At 44.1% G+C, this 23607-nt stretch overlaps 1 protein-coding gene across 1 annotated transcript in view; it reads left to right on the forward strand.

Moving 5' to 3' along the window:
• LOC138567708 (tubulin tyrosine ligase 3-like) overlaps positions 1–23607 on the forward strand; it is a 673617-nt gene that overhangs the window by 451193 nt on the left and 198817 nt on the right. The window contains exon 9 of the mRNA XM_069646178.1: positions 21927–22036. Coding sequence (XP_069502279.1) covers positions 21927–22036 — 110 coding nt within the window. The remainder of the gene's footprint in view (positions 1–21926; positions 22037–23607) is intronic.

Consider the following 23607-nt stretch of genomic DNA (forward strand, 5'->3'; position numbering starts at 1 on the left):
CGCGCTACAATCTTTTTAGATACAGATTTGATTTCAATCCCTTAGACAAATATAACCTTTTTACAAATTTCAACAAATTTGGAAACTTACTTATCTTGAATAAGACCTGAAAACTTCTTTTCTCAGAAAAATGGAAATTTCTGACTCCTGTCCTGTGTCTCCACCAAACTCCAAACACGACTCCTGTTATACTTTCAGATCTTCTGCTCAACTGCTAGAAACTTGTCACCCTTGACAAAGTTAAGCAGGAGCAACAAGGCACACGACCTCTCAGCTGGGCAAGGACGATGAAAGGCAGTTTAGAATGTTCATTGTCCTCCCTATAAACAATCTCCACCCAATCAGAATTTAGACTCAGAACCTCCATCTTGGCTTGGGGCAATCTCCATAGACTGCAATGAAGGTTAAGGGCAAAATTGGCTGTTTAAAAATATAACCCATAATAACTTCCTAAAACCTTTCTATACTAAATATGTGTCTTCCCTGACCCAATGTAAGTGAGTATATGATACTGTATGTAAAGAATATGTCACTCCAACCTGACAGTACCTGACACTCTGTTGGGAAATATTTTGCCTTAAATGTAAACTGCACCGTGCAGCTATGCAAACATTCTTTTAACTTGTGTGGACTGCCATCATATTTGCCCATAGGCAAAGCAGAGGGTGTTAACTCTGGGTTCGCCCGTGCTACTTGTTGGCGGAGATGGGCATTATCCTGTTTGAGGTTTTGAACCTTGTGTGACAGGGATTGCATAGCCACCATAAGCTGCTGCATATGCTGGTCCATGGTTTCTGCTCCAGGCGTCGCTAACTATTATCAATTAACTGACTTGGTACAAAGATTTAGCAGAAACCATTAACCTGAGCAGATCACAATCCCTGGATGTGTGGAGAAAACCCCCCTGCAGCCCTTGCCCCCTCTCTGCCTGAATGGAACAGGTAATGAAGAGAGACAAAATCCCCAGGGAAACCCTCTGGGGAGGAAAACCCTCTGCTGGGCTGGAGCAGGACCACGGCAGCGGATCCTGGGTCTTCAGTCGAAGAAACTGCTACTCTTCTGCAGTGTTGTCTAGGAAGTTGTCTATCAAACACAAGAGATTGGGTAAACATATTTGTCAGAAGGGGGAAGGTAAAGAGAAAGATAGAAAGTAAGGATCGCCACCTGCAACTGCAATACGTGGGTTAAACCTCCATAGAATGCGAGTTTGGGAGAAGAGAAGGTCCTGCAGAATAGTGGTGTGTTTCCTACTCAGGTAATAAAGAACAATAAATATGGGGTTCCCTTAATTCGTAAAGAATAACTCCCTCTTCCCCCCGAAGCTACTTGTTCCTGGTGGTGTTGAACTGCAATTGAAAAGAATGGAAATAATTGGACATCTCTGAAGAGGGGCGTGTATTCTCTAGATGATGAACTGAAGAGAATGGAAGTTAGTTCGGCTGTCCTCTGCTAGACGCGGAACGGTTTTTGTTATAAGTAATAATCCCTACCCTTTCTCTATGGTATCACTTGTTAAGATGTTTGGAGCTTGAATTGGATGAGAAGCACTACGGAACGTAGCGGGATTATAAGAAATGGGGACTCCTGGAGTGGGCGTGACCACGAGCTGCGCAGTTCTGCAACAGAAGAGAGAAAGGTGAGAGAGAAGTAAATGAGTCGGGTAAGAAAGGTTTTCCCATATTGCGAGCTTACAGAGCGTCTGAATCTGGAGTAGCGAAGCACAGGAGCTCCGGCTTCAGCGGCTTAAGAACACTCACATGACTGCTAGAGGGCGGAGATACTTTGCACGTTAGACCAGTCAAACCCATAGTATTTGAGCGGCACAATTCCGCCGCTATTTTGGGGGTAGTCCATGCAGCAGACTTGTGGGACCTATAGGGGCGCCAGTACAATGCAGCCGGCCACACCCCCACCACGGCCTGCGGGAATAGTGAGATGTGACAAGCACAGAGTTCGTATATCCAGACTACTCATAAGCGGTTTAATCGGCACGTTAATCTTTCGACGCAGTCAAGAAGCTCCTACGAGATCGCCAAGCACCATACACAAGATGTTTCTGTCAAAACTTCGGGTCCAGTTCTTCATTTTGCCTGCAGAAGCTAAATCCCACATAGAATCGAACCTACCAGTGGGTACCTCCCGATGAAGGACTCGCCTGGGAGGAGGCATTCAAGTCTGGAGAAGTTGGTTGATGTTGGGTCATTCGAGGGTGGGGATGGTGCATCCACCCAATCTGGAGACGTAGTTCTTCTCCAACGATATGTGACCTTTATATGAATCTGACACTGCCTACCACTAAGTCTACTTTTGCAGATGCTATAGGGCTCCTACTCATGTACTATTGTCTAAATGACCGTAGGATATGGGTCGATATTTGCAATATTGAATGGCTGCATGGGAAGTGGTGGAGAAACAAGGCCCATTGGGTTCCTGTCTAGAGTAGCCTTTAAAAGCTTGCAAGCCTCCCTACATTCAACCTAGTGCATGTAATGTTTAGTTATGTTGGTTTGTTCGGTGTTGACCACATGGCTTCATTGCTTGAAATACCCCCATTGAATTTTCAACAAGTTTGTGTTAATTGGGTTTCACTGTCGAGTTAGGGTAGATGGTGTGGGTGGGAGTACACAAGTCAGGGAGGGTACACGTAAAGGGGAGTCATCTCATATATTGTAAGGTTGTACACTGTGTAGAGGCAGGTAGCACGAAGGGATACAACCGTATACTATATTTCTTTAGTCTCCTATGTAGATGGCTGTATTGTTAAAGCTGGTTAGTTGGAATGTGAGGGGGGATAAATGATCCTGTGAAGGCCAGGAAGATGTTATCCTACACTGACCGGCACTCCCCTCACATACTGATGTTACAAGAGACACACGCGTTGGCACGTGTTAATACGTTGTTTGCTCCTAGATGGTGAGGCAACCCCTTTTATACATCATACTCATTGCAAGCGTGCTGGGTTCTCACACTAATTCACTGGGCCTTGCCGTTCAGCCTGCACAAATCTGCTGCAGATCCACAGGGGGGGTAGATACTGCTTCATGGGAGTATCGCTGGCCTGGAAGTCTTAATGGTAAACACCTATGGCCTAACATTGACGATTCCACTTTCTATGCACAGTTGGCCTCTGTACTGAACACGTGGGAAGGGGTCCATATTATATGGGGGGGGGGCGCGATTTAAACACAATACTTAGCGTAGAGCTGGACCACACCGGGAGGTCTAATAGGCTTCTGTCCACCCCAGCAAAGGAGATCCATCAGATCATGGGACAATTTCAATTGGTAGACATTTGGATGAACTTGCACCCATCGCGGAGGGGGGATTCTTACTACTCCACGGTGCATGACATGATGTTCCACATTTACTACTGGTTGGTCTCCCTTTCGCTACTAAACTGTGTGACAAGATGCAAAATGTTGCTGAGAATATAGTCAGATCACTCGCCAATTATTGTATTTTTTTTATTCAGGGAACACCTGAATTTTATCAAACTTTCCCACGAACTAGAAAGCTCCGATTCTAGGTGCCGCCCAAAGTTTAGTCTCTGTCCTCAGGTGTCTCAGATGTGGTCAGACACACAAATTCTTCACGCTACTCCGTTCCATTAGTCTCCATTCAGCTGGGACAATGGCGGAGTCGATGTCTGATTGATCAGTCGGAATGCGAGTTCAATTAATTTAACCATGGCCACCGCCCATCTTGTGGTTTCTCCTGAAATTAATCTGTTCCACAAGTCATCTTCTTGTATCATCCATGGTTAGTTATCAGCAGTAGGAGATATATAGATCTGTTTTGTTTTGTATTGGGTCAATTTATCACCAGGTCTCTCAATGTTTCGACCACGTCTGTTTGTTTACACAGGCGGCATCCATTTTTGTCTTTGGATCCTCGGATGGTTATTATTTCCTGAGTTAGCAGTAAATTGAATCTTGCTTTCATGAAGAGGGTTCTTTTTCTTTTTTCTGGAAATTTCGCACAGTAATTTTGAGGTTTTTTCAATTTATTAAAAGTCAGAGGAAGATGAGTTAGGAGTTTGTTCTCCGCTGCTTTCTCAATCGTGTGTATCCATTCCATCTCTTCCATGTTTTGTTTAATTCTGTCCGGATTTTATTTTTAGCTATTTTTCTGTGCACGCTATTTCTGTTAGCTTTTCTTTTCTGTTTTCAACCTATTTTTTTAGGGCTTCACGTTTGCCGGTTTCTATTTCTTCCTTAATGATGTTATATACAGTTAAAGTGTCAGCCATGATGATTTTCCTGTAAAGTCTCATGGCACTTTGGTCGATCATAGATGACAGTGACACTAAACCCAATTCTCTTCTAATGGCCGGCATAGAGGTCGACTTTGGTAGGCCCAAGACTGCTTTCCAGACCAGATCTTCCAATTGGTTCCAGAGTGGACGTGGGATATACAGTGAGGCTTCCATTCCATACATCAGGACTGGTACCAATTTGGTCTTATAAAAGTTTATCGCAGGAATTAATGAGAATTTCCCAAACTTATTGTCGACTGTTCTCGTTTGCGACGTTAATCTTTTGGCTTTATTCCATAGCATGTCTTGCATAGCCTTATCTGTTCTTGAGCTGTCAATTTGCACTCCAAGATATTTGATATTCGTTACCATTTCTATTTTGGTATTGTCGAGAAACCAGGTCAGCTGTTTGGTTTGTTTGTTAGGAGCTTTCTCGATTGCCAAATTTTTTGTTTTCTTTATGTTTATCTCTAGATGGTTTTTATCGATATATTTCGCCAGGTTGGATAATTTGCGTTGCAGTCGAATCTTCGTCTGGTCAATTAAGATTACATCGTCTGCATACAGAAATCTAGGGATGATGGTTTTACCAATTTTCGGCGGGAGGCCCTAATTTTAGCTTCAGAGTGCTGGAGATCTCCCAAGAATGTAATAAAAAGGGCTGGGGCCAGTGGGCTTCCTTGTTTCACCCCTCTGTTTACTTTGATTTCATCTGATAATGTTCCTTGTTGATTTAGCTTGACTCTTATGGTGGTTTGCGAGTGAAGAGCTTTGAGTGGTTCGAGGACATTTACTGGACATTTCCAAGCGTGTAGTTTCGACCACAACATATTGCGGTCTATTTTGTTGAACGCTTTCGAGAGATCGACGAAAGCTAGATACACTTTGGGAGCTCCTTCCTTCACTTTGGCTTTCAAGATGTTGATTATCATAATGTTAATCATCGTACTGCAATTTTTTCGGAAACCCGTTTGGAGGGTATCTTTTGAAGGGCTCATTCTTTCCCAGGTCCTGAAATGGTCAAGCAGGAGTGTTGCGTACATTTTTACTATAATATCGAGAAGCGCTATCGGCCTGTACCTTTGGGGATCCTCACGACTCCCCTTTTTTTTGTTGCATTCCTCAAAGACCTTGCCAATAAATATCGACCACTCTTTAGGAAATTGTTTGAGGTTGACAGTCGTCAGTCCGTCTGGACCTGGAGCTCTAGATGTTTTTAGCTTCCTGATTTTCATTTCTATGTCCTCGGGATTCGATACATCAACCCAAGTGGAGTTGGAATCTGGTTCTGCAACGGGGCAGTTAAATTCGGATCTTCGAATTCTGTTGTTAAATACTCTATCCACTTTGGTTCCGAGACGGCGTTGGTTTGCGTCTCGCTGGAGATGTTATACATGCTTTTTATCAGCGTCCAGAATTCGCTCAATTTTTTGGATGATAGCCTTTTCATCATCTCCTCTGCAGCATTTTGATATTGTGCTGCTCTCTGTTGTTTCCCCCAGCTATTGTACCACTTCATTTCTGACAGCCATTTCACCCAATCTTCTTTGGCATTTGACTTCTTGGCCATTCTTCTCAAACGCCGCCCCACTTTTCTTTGTTCAACTAGCGCTTTGTCATAAGCATGTTTTGATTGGTCTTGTTTGGTATGTTTATCAGACCCTGGCTTTTGATATGCCAAGAGTAATGGTAAATAGTTTGGTCTTTCATCAGCCTTGTTATAAACATTGCTTGTAATTCTCTGATCCCAGGACTTTTTTTAATTTTCTGGATGTCTGCTTCTGTTAGACGGAGCCGTGTTTGCTGCATATTTACTGCATATTTACTTCTGTGACCGCCAGATAGTTCAATTTCGCCGGTATCTTTCCTTGCCAAGTACATGACAATAGGTTGTGGTCACTGTGTGTTGTTCTTTGGACTTTAAAGCTCTCAATACTAGATGTTAAACCTGCAGTGATGAATATATAATCTAATGTCACTTTAGAGGCCATTCGTTCCAAGGTCGGGATGTTGATTTCCTCCGGGAACAATAAGTCTATGTTTAGGATATTTCTTGAACTGATGAGTTCATTCCATGACTTTCCTCTTTCCTTGGTTGCTTCCGTACCACCAGACCGTTGGTTGGGATTCGACTTTGCGTCAGATGCTTCATTGCATTTCGCATTGAAGTCTCTACATATGATGATTTCAATGTCGTCGAAGTCTTCATATAGCTGATCGATAGTTGCTCCCATATTTGAGCAGAAAGTTCTTGTTGACATGCGTTGCGGATTCCAATAACAGTTAATTATAGCTAGAAGGTTCGGAAGGCCGCCTCGCTTCTTCGTGTAACATTGAGACCATGTAATCAGGGTTCCGATATGCCCACACCTGTTTTGATTGCCGTTAACAGGCCCAATGACGGTCTTCCTAACAGGCCCTTCTCTGCTGGTGATATTTCCACAGCAAATCCGTCGAGCGTGGGTTTGTCCATCAACCATGTCTCTTGCAGGCAGAGGATGTCATATAGACCTAAATTCACATCTCCGACTGTCGTTAGATGTGCGTGGCCTCTCATGTTGCAGGATCCCAAACTGTATTTTTCCTTTTCGGGCTGCTCCACTTCGCTTGATAAGTCGTTGGGTTTGTCGCAGGCTGGCCCTAGTCGCTGCTATTTGTCACTTTTCTTACTCCAGGTTGATGTAAAACAGTTCCATGGGCCTCTCAGTTGCACATGATTGGACGCCTTTAAATTGTTTTTTTCCTCTTTTGCTTTCGGCCCGGACTCACTTTGTGGTCGCTGTTCTTCGTATTCCTCTCTTCGATTTCTAACTGATCTATGACCCTGGTCAGGATATGTCCTTTTCGGATCAGCCGTTTGCCTTTTATTTTCGTCTTCTTCTTTCCAGTTTTTATAGCTTTGACGGTTTCCGTTTCTTTGTGAGTATCGGTTCGTCCACCGGGCTGCTTCCTCTCCCTTGGGATTGTTCCAGCGATTGTAACGGTATAGTTCCTCTGTTTTTGATTGGTAGTGTCTTAGATATTTAGGTATTTTTTTCTTTTCTGTCTCCTGCTCATTTCTTTCCCATTTTTTATTTTTATTTTATTTCTGTCAAGCGAAAGCCCATATTTTCAATTTCTTTGAATGCAGACTGCTCGAAGTATTTGATTCCTGCTGATTCTACATAAAGATATGCTTTGGCTCTTTTTTCGCTGTGATATGGTTCACTAGCTTGAGATCTTCATTTTTAATTTTCCTGCAACTGCGATACGTGGGTTAAACCTCCATAGAATGCGAGTTTGGGAGAAGAGAAGTGCCTCCCGGATAGTGGTGTGTTTCCTACTCAGGTAATAAAGAACAATAAATACGGGGTTCCCTTAATTCGTAAAGAATAACTCCCTCTTCCCCCAGAAGCTACTTGTTCCTGGTGGTGTTGAACTGCAATTGAAAAGAATGGAAAAAATTGGACATCTCTGAAGAGGGGCGTGTATTCTCTAGATGATGAACTGAAGAGAATGGAAGTTAGTTCGGCTGTCCTCTGCTAGACGCGGAACGGTTTTTGTTATAAGTAATAATCCCTACCCTTTCTCTATGGTATCACTCGTTAAGATGTTTGGAGCTTGAATTGGACGAGAAGCACTACGGAACGTAGCGGGATTATAAGAAATGGGGACTCCTGGAGTGGGCATGACCACGAGCTGCGCAGTTCTGCAACAGAAGAGAGAAAGGTCAGAGAGAAGTAAATGAGTCGGGTAAGAAAGGTTTTCCCATATTGCGAGTTTACGGAGCGTCTGAATCTGGAGTAGCGAAGCACAGGAGCTCCGGCTTCAGCGGCTTAAGAACACTCACATGACTGCTAGAGGGCGGAGATACTTTGCACGTTAGACCAGTCAAACCCATAGTATCTGAGCGGCACAATTCCGCCGCTATTTTGGGGGTAGTCCATGCAGCAGACTTGTGGGACCTATAGGGGCGCCAGTACAATGCAGCCGGCCACACCGCCACCACGGCCTGCGGGAATAGTGAGATGTGACAAGCACAGAGTTCGTATATCCAGACTACTCATAAGCGGTTTAATCGGCACGTTAATCTTTCGACGCAGTCAAGAAGCTCCTACGAGATCGCCAAGCACCATACACAAGATGTTTCTGTCAAAACTTCGGGTCCAGTTCTTCATTTTACCTGCAGAAGCTAAATCCCACATAGAATCGAACCTACCAGTGGGTACCTCCCGATGAAGGACTCGCCTGGGAGGAGGCATTCAAGTCTGGAGAAGTTGGTTGATGTTGGGTCATTCGAGGGTGGGGATGGTGCATCCACCCAATCTGGAGACGTAGTTCTTCTCCAACGATATGTGACCTTTATATGAATCTGACACTGCCTACCACTAAGTCTACTTTTGCAGATGCTATAGGGCTCCTACTCATGTACTATTGTCTAAATGACCGTAGGATATGGGAGGGGTCCGGATTTGCAATATTGAATGGCTGCATGGGAAGTGGTGGAGAAACAAGGCCCATTGGGTTCCTGTCTAGAGTAGCCTTTAAAAGCTTGCAAGCCTCCCTACATTCAACCTAGTGCATGTAATGTTTAGTTATGTTGGTTTGTTCGGTGTTGACCACATGGCTTCATTGCTTGAAATACCCCCATTGAATTTTCAACAAGTTTGTGTTAATTGGGTTTCACTGTCGAGTTGGGGTAGATGGTGTGGGTGGGAGTACACAAGTCAGGGAGGGTACACGTAAAGGGGAGTCATCTCATATATTGTAAGGTTGTACACTGTGTAGAGGCAGGTAGCACGAAGGGATACAACCGTATACTATATTTCTTTAGTCTCCTATGTAGATGGCTGTATTGTTAAAGCTGGTTAGTTGGAATGTGAGGGGGATAAATGATCCTGTGAAGGCCAGGAAGATGTTATCCTACACTGACCGGCACTCCCCTCACATACTGATGTTACAAGAGACACACGCGTTGGCACGTGTTAATAGGTTGTTTGCTCCTAGATGGTGAGGCAACCACTTTTATACATCATACTCATTGCAAGCGTGCTGGGTTCTCACACTAATTCACTGGGCCTTGCCGTTCAGCCTGCACAAATCTGCTGCAGATCCAAAGGGGGGGTACATACTGCTTCATGGGAGTATCGCTGGCCTGGAAGTCTTAATGGTAAACACCTATGGCCTAACATTGACGATTCCACTTTCTATGCACAGTTGGCCTCTGTACTGAACACGTGGGAAGGGGTCCATATTATATGGGGGGGGCGCGATTTAAACACAATACTTAGCGTAGAGCTGGACCACACCGTGAGGTCTAATAGGCTTCTGTCCACCCCAGCAAAGGAGAACCATCAGATCATGGGACAATTTCAATTGGTAGACATTTGGATGAACTTGCACCCATCGCGGCAGAGAGTATTCTTACTACTCCACGGTGCATGACATGATGTTCCACATTTACTACTGGTTGGTCTCCCTTTCGCTACTAAACTGTGTGACAAGATGCAAAATGTTGCTGAGAACATAGTCAGATCACTCACCAATTATTGTATTTTTTTTATTCAGTGAACACCTGAATTTTATCAAACTTTCCCACGAACTAGAAAGCTCCGATTCTAGGTGCCGCCCAAAGTTTAGTCTCTGTCCTCAGGTGTCTCAGATGTGGTCAGACACACAAATTCTTCACGCTACTCCGTTCCATTAGTCTCCATTCAGCTGGGACAATGGCGGAGTCGATGTCTGATTGATCAGTCGGAATGCGAGTTCAATTAATTTAACCATGGCCACCGCCCATCTTGTGGTTTCTCCTGAAATTAATCTGTTCCACAAGTCATCTTCTTGTATCATCCATGGTTAGTTATCAGCAGTAGGAGATATATAGATCTGTTTTGTTTTGTATTGGGTCAATTTATCACCAGGTCTCTCAATGTTTCGACCACGTCTGTTTGTTTACACAGGCGGCATCCATTTTTGTCTTTGGATCCTCGGATGGTTATTATTTCCTGAGTTAGCAGTAAATTGAATCTTGCTTTCATGAAGAGGGTTCTTTTTCTTTTTTCTGGAAATTTCGCACAGTAATTTTGAGGTTTTTTCAATTTATTAAAAGTCAGAGGAAGATGAGTTAGGAGTTTGTTCTCCGCTGCTTTCTCAATCGTGTGTATCCATTCCATCTCTTCCATGTTTTGTTTAATTCTGTCCGGATTTTATTTTTAGCTATTTTTCTGTGCACGCTATTTCTGTTAGCTTTTCTTTTCTGTTTTCAACCTATTTTTTTAGGGCTTCACGTTTGCCGGTTTCTATTTCTTCCTTAATGATGTTATATACAGTTAAAGTGTCAGCCATGATGATTTTCCTGTAAAGTCTCATGGCACTTTGGTCGATCATAGATGACAGTGACACTAAACCCAATTCTCTTCTAATGGCCGGCATAGAGGTCGACTTTGGTAGGCCCAAGACTGCTTTCCAGACCAGATCTTCCAATTGGTTCCAGAGTGGACGTGGGATATACAGTGAGGCTTCCATTCCATACATCAGGACTGGTACCAATTTGGTCTTATAAAAGTTTATCGCAGGAATTAATGAGAATTTCCCAAACTTATTGTCGACTGTTCTCGTTTGCGACGTTAATCTTTTGGCTTTATTCCATAGCATGTCTTGCATAGCCTTATCTGTTCTTGAGCTGTCAATTTGCACTCCAAGATATTTGATATTCGTTACCATTTCTATTTTGGTATTGTCGAGAAACCAGGTCAGCTGTTTGGTTTGTTTGTTAGGAGCTTTCTCGATTGCCAAATTTTTTGTTTTCTTTATGTTTATCTCTAGATGGTTTTTATCGATATATTTCGCCAGGTTGGATAATTTGCGTTGCAGTCGAATCTTCGTCTGGTCAATTAAGATTACATCGTCTGCATACAGAAATCTAGGGATGATGGTTTTACCAATTTTCGGCGGGAGGCCCTAATTTTAGCTTCAGAGTGCTGGAGATCTCCCAAGAATGTAATAAAAAGGGCTGGGGCCAGTGGGCTTCCTTGTTTCACCCCTCTGTTTACTTTGATTTCATCTGATAATGTTCCTTGTTGATTTAGCTTGACTCTTATGGTGGTTTGCGAGTGAAGAGCTTTGAGTGGTTCGAGGACATTTACTGGACATTTCCAAGCGTGTAGTTTCGACCACAACATATTGCGGTCTATTTTGTTGAACGCTTTCGAGAGATCGACGAAAGCTAGATACACTTTGGGAGCTCCTTCCTTCACTTTGGCTTTCAAGATGTTGATTATCATAATGTTAATCATCGTACTGCAATTTTTTCGGAAACCCGTTTGGAGGGTATCTTTTGAAGGGCTCATTCTTTCCCAGGTCCTGAAATGGTCAAGCAGGAGTGTTGCGTACATTTTTACTATAATATCGAGAAGCGCTATCGGCCTGTACCTTTGGGGATCCTCACGACTCCCCTTTTTTTTGTTGCATTCCTCAAAGACCTTGCCAATAAATATCGACCACTCTTTAGGAAATTGTTTGAGGTTGACAGTCGTCAGTCCGTCTGGACCTGGAGCTCTAGATGTTTTTAGCTTCCTGATTTTCATTTCTATGTCCTCGGGATTCGATACATCAACCCAAGTGGAGTTGGAATCTGGTTCTGCAACGGGGCAGTTAAATTCGGATCTTCGAATTCTGTTGTTAAATACTCTATCCACTTTGGTTCCGAGACGGCGTTGGTTTGCGTCTCGCTGGAGATGTTATACATGCTTTTTATCAGCGTCCAGAATTCGCTCAATTTTTTGGATGATAGCCTTTTCATCATCTCCTCTGCAGCATTTTGATATTGTGCTGCTCTCTGTTGTTTCCCCCAGCTATTGTACCACTTCATTTCTGACAGCCATTTCACCCAATCTTCTTTGGCATTTGACTTCTTGGCCATTCTTCTCAAACGCCGCCCCACTTTTCTTTGTTCAACTAGCGCTTTGTCATAAGCATGTTTTGATTGGTCTTGTTTGGTATGTTTATCAGACCCTGGCTTTTGATATGCCAAGAGTAATGGTAAATAGTTTGGTCTTTCATCAGCCTTGTTATAAACATTGCTTGTAATTCTCTGATCCCAGGACTTTTTTTAATTTTCTGGATGTCTGCTTCTGTTAGACGGAGCCGTGTTTGCTGCATATTTACTGCATATTTACTTCTGTGACCGCCAGATAGTTCAATTTCGCCGGTATCTTTCCTTGCCAAGTACATGACAATAGGTTGTGGTCACTGTGTGTTGTTCTTTGGACTTTAAAGCTCTCAATACTAGATGTTAAACCTGCAGTGATGAATATATAATCTAATGTCACTTTAGAGGCCATTCGTTCCAAGGTCGGGATGTTGATTTCCTCCGGGAACAATAAGTCTATGTTTAGGATATTTCTTGAACTGATGAGTTCATTCCATGACTTTCCTCTTTCCTTGGTTGCTTCCGTACCACCAGACCGTTGGTTGGGATTCGACTTTGCGTCAGATGCTTCATTGCATTTCGCATTGAAGTCTCTACATATGATGATTTCAATGTCGTCGAAGTCTTCATATAGCTGATCGATAGTTGCTCCCATATTTGAGCAGAAAGTTCTTGTTAACATGCGTTGCGGATTCCAATAACAGTTAATTATAGCTAGAAGGTTCGGAAGGCCGCCTCGCTTCTTCGTGTAACATTGAGACCATGTAATCAGGGTTCCGATATGCCCACACCTGTTTTGATTGCCGTTAACAGGCCCAATGACGGTCTTCCTAACAGGCCCTTCTCTGCTGGTGATATTTCCACAGCAAATCCGTCGAGCGTGGGTTTGTCCATCAACCATGTCTCTTGCAGGCAGAGGATGTCATATAGACCTAAATTCACATCTCCGACTGTCGTTAGATGTGCGTGGCCTCTCATGTTGCAGGATCCCAAACTGTATTTTTCCTTTTCGGGCTGCTCCACTTCGCTTGATAAGTCGTTGGGTTTGTCGCAGGCTGGCCCTAGTCGCTGCTATTTGTCACTTTTCTTACTCCAGGTTGATGTAAAACAGTTCCATGGACCTCTCAGTTGCACATGATTGGACGCCTTTAAATTGTTTTTTTCCTCTTTTGCTTTCGGCCCGGACTCACTTTGTGGTCGCTGTTCTTCGTATTCCTCTCTTCGATTTCTAACTGATCTATGACCCTGGTCAGGATATGTCCTTTTCGGATCAGCCGTTTGCCTTTTATTTTCGTCTTCTTCTTTCCAGTTTTTATAGCTTTGACGGTTTCCGTTTCTTTGTGAGTATCGGTTCGTCCACCGGGCTGCTTCCTCTCCCTTGGGATTGTTCCAGCGATTGTAACGGTATAGTTCCTCTGTTTTTGATTGGTAGTGTCTTAGATATTTAGGTATTTTTTTCTTTTCTGTCTCCTGCTCATTTCTTTCCCATTTTTTATTTTTATTTTATTTCTGTCAAGCGAAAGCCCATATTTTCAATTTCTTTGAATGCAGACTGCTCGAAGTATTTGATTCCTGCTGATTCTACATAAAGATATGCTTTGGCTCTTTTTTCGCTGTGATATGGTTCACTAGCTTGAGATCTTCATTTTTAATTTTCCTTAGTGTTTTCGTTTTCTTTATTATCTGCAATACTGTTGGTCGATTTAAAATTATATACTCTTTTTTAGATTCCACTTGTTCTAGCTTAAATAGCCGTATCTCTTCCTTTATTTTCGTTTTCCTTTCCTCTTCCTCTCTTGATGGTTGATGTTGCCTGGGACTGCTTCCTGTTCTAATTCTTTTTGTCTTTTCCTTGTAGCGGTCCTCACTTGGATATTGATGATTTTTCTGATTGGAATCCATTTTCTTCACATCTGGTGAACGAGTTTGATCTTTCCCGTATTGTTCCTCATCTTGTCTTGCATTTTTTACTTCACTTTCCGCTTTTTTCTGGGTGATATCTTCACTCTTTCTGTTGATCCTTATGTCATCCTCGTTTATCTCAATGACATTTTTCTCCCAATTTTGCGGTATATTCATTAGGTCGGAGTTTGTCATAAAGTCCTCCACACTTCTTGGTGACCTTGTTGAATGAGTCTCAGATGGATGGGGAACTGCGCTGTCTTGTTGTTCCCCTGTTTGGGCTCCAGTTTTCTTGAGAGTTAGTAACGACTGTTCCATTACCATCTTTTTTCCTTCGCTGGGTTTTTTGATCACTTCTTTCCACTGTACTATTTTTTGCTGGTCACTTTTTTTGTTTCAGGGCTGTTCGTCTTTGTTTCTCTCGGCTGCCAGTTTTAACGTAGGTATTTCCTTATTCTTAAGCTGTATCTGGGATTATAGAGGTTTCGGTGATAGAAATGTCTTTGGCATTGATAATTTTCTGTTTAGTTGTTCCATGGTCTCGATCTTTCTTTCTAAGACTTCAATTTTGCTTTCCCAGTTCTTTTGGTTAGTGCTTGTTCGGTCTTCCAACGCCGTTATGTAACTATCCACGTGTGACATTTTTGTTATCATGTTTGAAAGCATTGCAGTGTTGTCATGGATTTCTTCTTTTATGGCTTCGTAGAGTTTACAGAACGGTGCTAATACAATGGTCATCGCTGACATGATTGCTAGCATGTCTGGCTTCTTATTTGGGGATTCTTTCTGCATTGCTACTGCGATGTCACTTAGTCGTCGATTTTTTGGGGACGATTGCATTTTCACCGTTCTCCTAGAGAGAGCTGGTGAATCCATTACAGAGCGCTCCATAAATGAGCTTTGCTCCTGCTCTGTTGTTATTCGACAACTTGAAGATCTTTTATTCATTTGTAAATTATCCCGCTGCTGTCCTTCCCCGTCTGGTATTTTTGATGGTGGCGTTCTTAGCTGACCTGTCATCAAATGGGGCTTAGTCCATGCGAGACGATGCTCTCTTTCGACTTGTGAGTGGTCTCGGCTTTTGGTCTCTTGCATTAATTGAATCGCTTGGGTTGAATCCCGCGTTTGCTCCTCCACTCTATCTTCTATGTCACATGGCTTCACCTGCGCTCCTTTCTTTATTCTTTTAATCTGCTCATTGTATGCTTTGAATCGGGGGTCGCTTCTTTTATCTGTTTGAAAAGGCGACTGTTTCCCTGCCCCCCTCGAGTCTTCTTGGTTTTTGCTTCCTTCAATGTTGCTGTTATTCAAGTTTTCTTGAGGTCTGGCCTCTTCAACGGCTGATTTGGCCATAGGAGTATCAGTCGTCTCAGTTTTCCTCTGCTTTGGACCAGGTGGATTTTCTTGGGCAACTTCAAGCATCTCTGTATCTGATACTTCGGTCTCCGTGTTCAGATTTCGTTTGTATTGTTGCGTGAAGAACGCCTTTAGGGGGCATGACAGTAGCGGGTTTGGCAAGGTTTTCTGTGGATTGCCTCATCTTTTGATCGCTTTTATACCCTCAGTGCCTTTAGATTTCTCTTTTATCTCTTTATGGTCCCTTAACGGGAGTTTCTTTGCTGCTCTCATTTTCAATGCATTTTTTTTCCCAGATTTAGCTGATTTGAGCTCCATTTTTGATTTATTTCTTTTTTTTTTCTTGCTGCTGTCTTTAGTTGTTCCCCATCTGTCTCTTTATCTGAGTCTTCGGGTTCTCCTTCTGTTTTGTTCCCTGAATCTGAGTCTTCCTCATCCGAAACATCTTCTTTTTCGCTTTCCATGTCCGACTCGCTCGCAGAGATCTCAATAATATTCTTGGAGACCTTTTCCGGTCTTGTCTCGTTGATAGCTAGTGTTTCCCCACCAGGCGAGTTTGTACCTTGCGCCTTGTTGTTAGAGTGAATCATTGCCACTGTTATATTCTTATGAGAGTTTACTCCTTAATTCGCTGTAGGGTCCGGCCTAATTTTTGTGCCTTTCTCTATGTTAGTCTGTGGGGGCTTGATCCCTCGTGTTGGGATGATTCCCATGTTGTTTCCTCTCTTTTCTCTATTTTCTCCCAGTGGATCCGCCCCTTGTCTTTGGGGATCAGGACTTTTTTCTTGCTCCGCGTTGGGGGCAAATTATTTTAGCTCTGAGGCTAGACAAGACTTCCTCGCCTCAACCACTGTGGAGATTGAATCCACCAGCTCTACGACACGCAGAGTTTGCGACTACCCCGCCCAAACACATCTCTTTCTGTATAGAGTAATGTTGATCTGTGGCAATATCTGTGTCCGGTGAGATACTTAAAACAATAAGAAACAAATTACTTGTCAGGTTCTGCAGGTGGCCAGTACTTGTTCATACGATAGGAAGGTGTTTTGTCCAGACTGTAGGCCTGATCATGAGTTGGGTGTTACCGCCTGCATACCGCCCAAGGTTAATTGCATTAGCGCCACCGCCGGATCATGGTTTGGGCGATAACGGGAAAAATCTGCAAGTGGTAATTGTGCCGAAAACAGGGCGCCAAATGGGGTTTTCACCTCCAGCAAAAAGCTGGAGGTAACATAGCCCATTTAGCACCCAATTGGTAATCAGGCCAGCCCATAAATGCAGCGGTATTAGCGTTACTGCCACACTTATGGGCTACCGCTCAATGCGTGATCAGGTACTAAGTGTTAGAGTGGCAATATAGACGTTGAATAGGCTCATAGCTTCCTTCTTTCCTTTTCCTTAACTAAAGTTAATTCAGGAATCCCAAACCAAGATGGAGTAGCAGTGATCAAAGCTGATTGGCTGGGAGAACAAGGGAGTACTTTGAATCCTTTAACTGCCTTTCATCCCAAGTTAATCATAGGCAAGTCATGTTTTTGAAAGTTCCTTAACTTTAGGCCCAAATTTAGAAATCTGAGGAAAATCTCCTGAAGAAAGAAGCAGTAAAGCAATCATGGAGTGATGAGAAGGCCTCGGGTGGGAGCGCAGCAGTTTGAGAGACTGTGTAAAATATGAACTGCGGAACTTTGACAAGTAAAGCTCCAGCAGCGTTTTTGAAAAGAACTGTAACTTGTTTGTAATACCATAGTGCCAAGCTAGCGGCAGCGTGATGTTTTAAACTTACTATAAGAAACGTAACGCTTTGTCATTGTGTATTCAGTTGTCACACTTCGGGTTCGGGAACGTCAAATGGTGAGAGGAGTGCGCGGGGCACTGAACACGAGGGATAATCCCTGATCACAAGAGGGTGAGAGCAAACTGTCCTGAAGAGCGTATAACGCAGGGAGAGAGGAGGCGTTCACTTTTATCGCATCGTCGCGCATGCACAGAAACGGAATGAGGACTCGGCCCTCTGAAGAGGTGTTTGTGTGCTCGCATTGTCGCCCATGCGCGCAAATGAAGGGAGGACTCGCTGGAGAAAGTAATGAAGATTACAAAATAGTCATCTTCCTCGTCGCAGTGCTTTTTTTAATTTTGAAAAGTTAGGGAAGAGGTTTATGTGCGCTCAGAGGAAAATAAACAGCCATAGGAAGTGAAGAGTTTTCAGCGGAGACCACGTTCAGCTATAGGAAAAAGAAAGAGAAGAAAATGTATTTCAAGGGCTCTGTTTTGGAGCAATTTAAATATTAGTAAATAGTGTACTTTAGGGATAGTGAGAGTAGGTATTCCAGTAAAGAGTGACAATTAAGAAGTCAAGGTTTGCTTGGTATAAGAGAAGGCATCCGTTCTTCCCAAGCAATTACCTTTAAGCTACAAGCAGCAGCTAAATAGGTGAAAGAGTGAGGAACAGTAGAAAGAAGGAAATATTGGAAATGAAGAGGTAAGGTGGCCAGAGAAACTAATTCTGTATTTGTTTTATCCCCTCTGCAAATACCAAGAGACCAGGAGTGAGGAATGTCTGTAATTTGTTTTTTCATCCACTACCCCTTTTCCTTCACTGGGTTTGCCGCTGTAGATTCAAGGGTTGAGTTGGGAACGTCCAGAGAGGGTCTGTAGGATCAGCAGCCCCTGTGGATTTTGGCAAGCCGGCCCTGGAAACTAATGGCAGAAGCCAAGATACACAACTTTGACATTCAATAATGACACAGCCGCACACCCTCCCTGCTAGGAATGATTAAAAGGGAACTTCTGGAATTCCATAAACTGGCCGAACAGTAAACACATTTTATCAATAGGCCGGTTATGGCTCGTAGATACGGCTAGGCGGTTAGACCTGGCAAGGCTTTGGCTAGAGCAGTGAGGGTAGAGTTACAGGGAAGCCTCATAGAAACTATACAAACCCCAGTCGGGGTGGTGCACACCGACAGCGTCTCTATATGCGAGGCCTTTGGAGGATTTTATGAAAACCTGTATTTGAAACGCGATACTAAGTCAGTCCAAGATATGAGGAACTAGCCCTCAGGTGTGGAACTACCAACACTATCAGAGGAGACGACTGGGCTACTGAACGTGCCAATTCAGCTGGAAGAAGTTGTACTGCGATCACAGACCTCCCATTGCGCAAAGCCCCAGGTACTGATGGTATAGGAGCGGAACTTTACAAGGAATATAAGCACACTCTAGCGCCGATTCTCTTACAGGTCTGGGAGGAATTCATGGAACGGGGCACACTGCCCCCTACTAACAAACCGGGGGAGGATATGGGCTCTTACAACCCTCTCTCCTTAATTGATACGCATGCCAAAATAATCACCAAAGTATCACTGAATAGGTTGTTACGAGTAATGCAGAATCTAGTCCATACAGATCAGTCAGGCTTTATCCCCACTGCGACTCCGTTACTTGGAACTTCTTATTCTCAGTCTTGGAGGCATTTCACCTGGGGCACTACTTCATCAATTGTGTTAAATTAATGTATTCGGCCCCACACGCCAAAATACGAGCAGATGGGATTCTATCAGACAGCTCGAGGCATGAATGTCCATTGTTCCTGCGCTTATTTGCGCTATGTATCGAACCACTGGCAGCAAAGGTAAGGGCAAGGCATGGGTATCGTGGCTAATGGATTTGCAGCCTCCCTGACATAATTTCCCTATATGCGGACGACTCTCTACTATATGACCGCGACCCAGAGCAGAATCCTCGTCCCATACTGAATGAAATTCAGAACTTCGCCACTTATTCTGGATACCGCATTAACTGGACAAAGTCAGAACTGTTTCCTCTGACGGACTGCACAAGGCCAGCGGCGGATCTAATTGGATTCATGCGGGCACCGGATGCTATTACGTACTTGGGGATATATGTTTCATGGTCATCTAGATCACTGGTCACAGATAACTTGGCAGCTTACCTCCCCATCCTCACTGGCAGACTCGAATTCTGGTCTAGACTCCCGATCCCAATATATGGCCGACTATCGCTACTGAAAAGGTTAGTCCTGACGACACTGCTGTGTTACTTCGTTATTATACAGCTTTGGCCAGGCAGGGCTTTCTTTGATAACATACAATCAGTTGAGACTAAATTCTCGTGGGGAGCCGATGTGTTTAGGATGGCATGGGTAGCCGTGGTCAGAACATATGCTCAGGGAGGGCTTGTGGCCCCAGACCTCGGACTATACTAACTGGCAGCCCAAGCCCAATTCGCAGCATACAAATACTCCTCCCCGCTCCCATCTTCCGATGCTCAGAGATCGAAAAATACAGTGCACAACCACAATGTTTTTGAACTGTGATATCTGGGAAACAATACGCAGATAATTCCTCATTCGACCCAGTCAAGGCTACAGTCGGTGCCTGGACAGGGCTATTTAAATGCTTAGACGTGAGTTTGCCATACAGTAGGCACACACCAGTTGGGGATTCCCGGGCATAATGCCGACCCAGGATAGGAGTATTCAGGCTAGAAGGGACCGGAAGGAGTGCTCACCATGGGGGACATGTTTCCGGAGGGAAAATGTGTCACGGTATCTTTCTGTAAATCCAGTTGTGCGTTTCCAATACATCCGCATGACCACGGCCTTCAGACGAGCGTGGCCGTCTTTTCCAGAGGAGCCTGAAACGCACATAATTGTAGACACAATTACGCAAACGGACATGGGTCGGAGGTTGGTAGCACTGTAGAGCAATGTGCAACAAGCCCTTACAGACACCTCCAATGTCCGTGGGCGGTGGGGGGAAGATCTGAAGTATTGCCTCCTGACTAAGGAGATTTCACTTAATGTTTGGTATCGATTAATTCAATTCCAGCTCCTTCATAGGTTTTACTATACACCTACCAAGATTTCCCGGTTCACTCACACAGATAATGATGCCTGCCCCAAATGCAGAAGGACCCTGACGGACTTCATGCATATATTCTGGAATTGCCATGCTACATTAGGCTTCTGGGCCGAGGTGGCGAACCCTCTCCACAAAATGGCGGGTGTTATGATATGATATGGCATATATAATGCACCTATACACAAGTGTATCAAGGCACGGGTGTACCCCTGACAAGGACGCCCATTAGGTACCCGTTGGGTGACATAGGCAAAACCACAATAGAGAATTGTAGGCTGTTTGCCTGATTGCTAAGAAAATGCATACTCCTGGGTTGGAAATCATGGGCAGCCCCCACTTGGTGTATGTGGCTGAGAGAGCGGGCGTATACAAGTGAAAGGGAAGAGGACTACATGGTCACTGTCCAGGCACCCTCCAGGCCTAAGAAAATATGGGAGGTTATCATACATACCTGTATAATTTAGGAAGAGCAGGAAGTGACACTAATGGGGTGGCGGGAAGGGGCTTCGATTGTTGACAATGGACAAACTGCATGTCTGAGGGAGAGCCGTGACTGGCTCGATGGCTCAGATGAGGGGTCATATTGGAATACAATGCATGATTTATTAAATGTCCTGTGTGGATCCTTTCCGCTAAGAAATGTGGTATACTTTTCAAGCCCATATAGTGTGTACAATCCTACGCGGGTGGAGGGGAGTGGAGGATGGAAAAGGGATCTATTTTGCATGTTATAGTCTCTTATGTTGGATTATTAAAATGCCAATAAAATATGTTTATTTAAAAAAAAAAAGAAAATATCAGGATGGGTGTTTCTGCTCCAAGTATGAGATGACATGAAAGTCCACCAAGCCATTGAGACTGGACAGGAATAGGACTCTCACAATTCTATGGGCTCATTGAAGCCTGAGGCCACTTAGTGGATTCAATAGAACCATATTGGGGGAACATGTGCAGTGGAGATGGCCGAAGGCCGTGGCCAGGGGCCATGGCTGCAGTCCAATAGCTAGTGGTTCGGTAGTGTCTTAAAATATACAATGGCCATGGCCGAAGGCCCTAGCTAGTGGGCCCAAAAGACATGTATAGTGGCCACGGCCAAAGGCCATGGCTACCTAGTGTAGTGGGTCCAAAAGAAACATATTTGGGGAACATGTACAATGGACATGGCCATGTCCAAAGAACATGGTTAGTGGGTAGGTAGTAAAATACACAGTGGGCACGGCCATAGGTCAGGCCTTAGTTAGTGTGCCCGAAAGACATGTATATGGCTGTGGCCACCTAGTGGGTCCAAAAGAAACATATTGGGGGAACATGGAAAGTGGACACAGCTGAAGTCACTATGGTGATTACCTGTTTCTTTATTCAAGGTCTAATACGATTATTTTACATGAAGTAGTGCCCAACTGTTTGTTTTAGGCGGTATAAATGATCTATATGCGTTATGGATCCAGGACAGTATTTTACTGTAGATGTGGTTTTGAAGACGCCTCAAGATATGTGAACTTTTTCAAGTATTTGATTGTTTCCATGGATGAAGGCGAGTAGCAAAATAGAATGTCCCTTTGATGGTGTTTTCAGAGTTGCTGATGCTGGAAGTTTACTGTACCTTTCTTCACACAAACAGGTCAAACAGCGGCGCCGCCCGAGGCACGGATACGGAAGATCAGTAACGGGATCACAATCAACACAGATCGTCTAAAAAATGCGAAAATTGTGGTCGAGAAGGCAATTAAGGTGAGTGGAATTTTATTTTAAGCCCTTGCGGCCTGGCCCCTGCTTTCTGGATCATTTGCACGCCCTGCCTAGTGTGTGCCTAGGTGGATAGCTCATGGGTAAAGTGTTCACCTCTGACATGAGCCAGGCGTGCACTTCACAAGTTCCAATTCTGTGATAAGGCCTACTTCATCCTTCCAAGGTCTATCACTTGAATCCCATTAAACTCAGTAATTATAACAGTTTTCTTCACAGCACTTAGATATAGGAGGAATCCGCCATTAAGCGCTGCTATGTCAAAAAGGTTGCATTACACAGTGAACAGAAGCTGGAGAGTTGATCTATTCCTCTATCCAGTCAATCCTAAGGACAGGAAAGGGGGTCCCCGTCCACCCTCTCGGCCCGTCTAAGCTTTTTATTTATTCCACACTCGGCTTTGAGCAGCGTCGCTGCTGTCTTTGCTTCCATTATTTTAAGTGCTTTGAGACACCATAAGCAAACAGATACAATAGTATATTTACAAAACTTGTACTGCTTAATACATATCGTGCATCAAATGGGTGAGCAGAAGGTCTGCATAGATGGATTTATAACTCACAGACAATTTACTCAAATGGTCACCTTGGCTCTGCCCAACTTGCCTGGCTATTTCCCTCCTTGTTGCAGCCCCAAGAAGCTCTTCTCACTCTGCCATGTTTGCCTGTTCCCATGTCTTACTGCTCCTTATGAGTGGCAGTCCTTTTGAATGTGCGTCTTTAATTTGCCCATCGTCCTAAGGCATGCCACTTTCCCCAGATGGGCATCTATATTTTACAGTTACTTTCAAAGTTGGGACTATGATGCCAGGGACAGGTATCTGAGAGCTGTCTGAGCTGTCTAGGTGACCCCCCAACTTCATACAAGCTCCTAGAAAACCCTCCTTCAGAAGCTTCTCTTGTCAGGCAGCAGCTCTCCTGGAATTTATAGCAGCTAATGCAGTGGTAGCGACCATGGACACCTCTATCTGTTGACAAAGGTCATATCTACAGTTTGACTCACCAAGAGCCTCCTGAGGTGTAACCCCTTTGGTGACTTCAAGACCAGAAGACCTTCTCCTCCACCTGAAAGTCCATAGCCTTGGCTGCTCAATTCCTGCCTCTGTGGGGACAGGACAGGCAAATATCCAGGTCTTTCTTTAGTGCTTCTTCACTGCAACTGCTGCCTCCTTTCCAATTGCACCAAACTGCTCGACTCATTGTGGGTAGGCATGAAATGAATGACAGTATCCCTTGGACCAAGATATGTGACGCATTTATGGCACTGCCTCCCACTCAGGAAATGTATACTTGTCTCATTTTATATTAGAGACCTCTCTGAGACAATTCTAACTCAAGAACAACCAAAGCTGCACCGTAGGGGGATGGGTGATACAACAAAAAGTAGGGTGCAGTGATACAACAACGCAAGTTGCCGGGCCGAGTGGGATATCGGGACAGGTTTGTGCATAGTCAGTGATCATTTAGGTCCCGATTCATGCCGGCCACTTATGCCCCATCTCGAAAATCCCTTTCCTAGCCAAGGTGGGAGAGGATGTGTTTGCAGATCAGCTACAT

Source organism: Ambystoma mexicanum, chromosome 2p (genome assembly GCF_040938575.1).
Source record: "Ambystoma mexicanum isolate Mex_15411 chromosome 2p, UKY_AmexF1_1, whole genome shotgun sequence".
NCBI classification, from domain to species: domain Eukaryota; kingdom Metazoa; phylum Chordata; class Amphibia; order Caudata; family Ambystomatidae; genus Ambystoma; species Ambystoma mexicanum.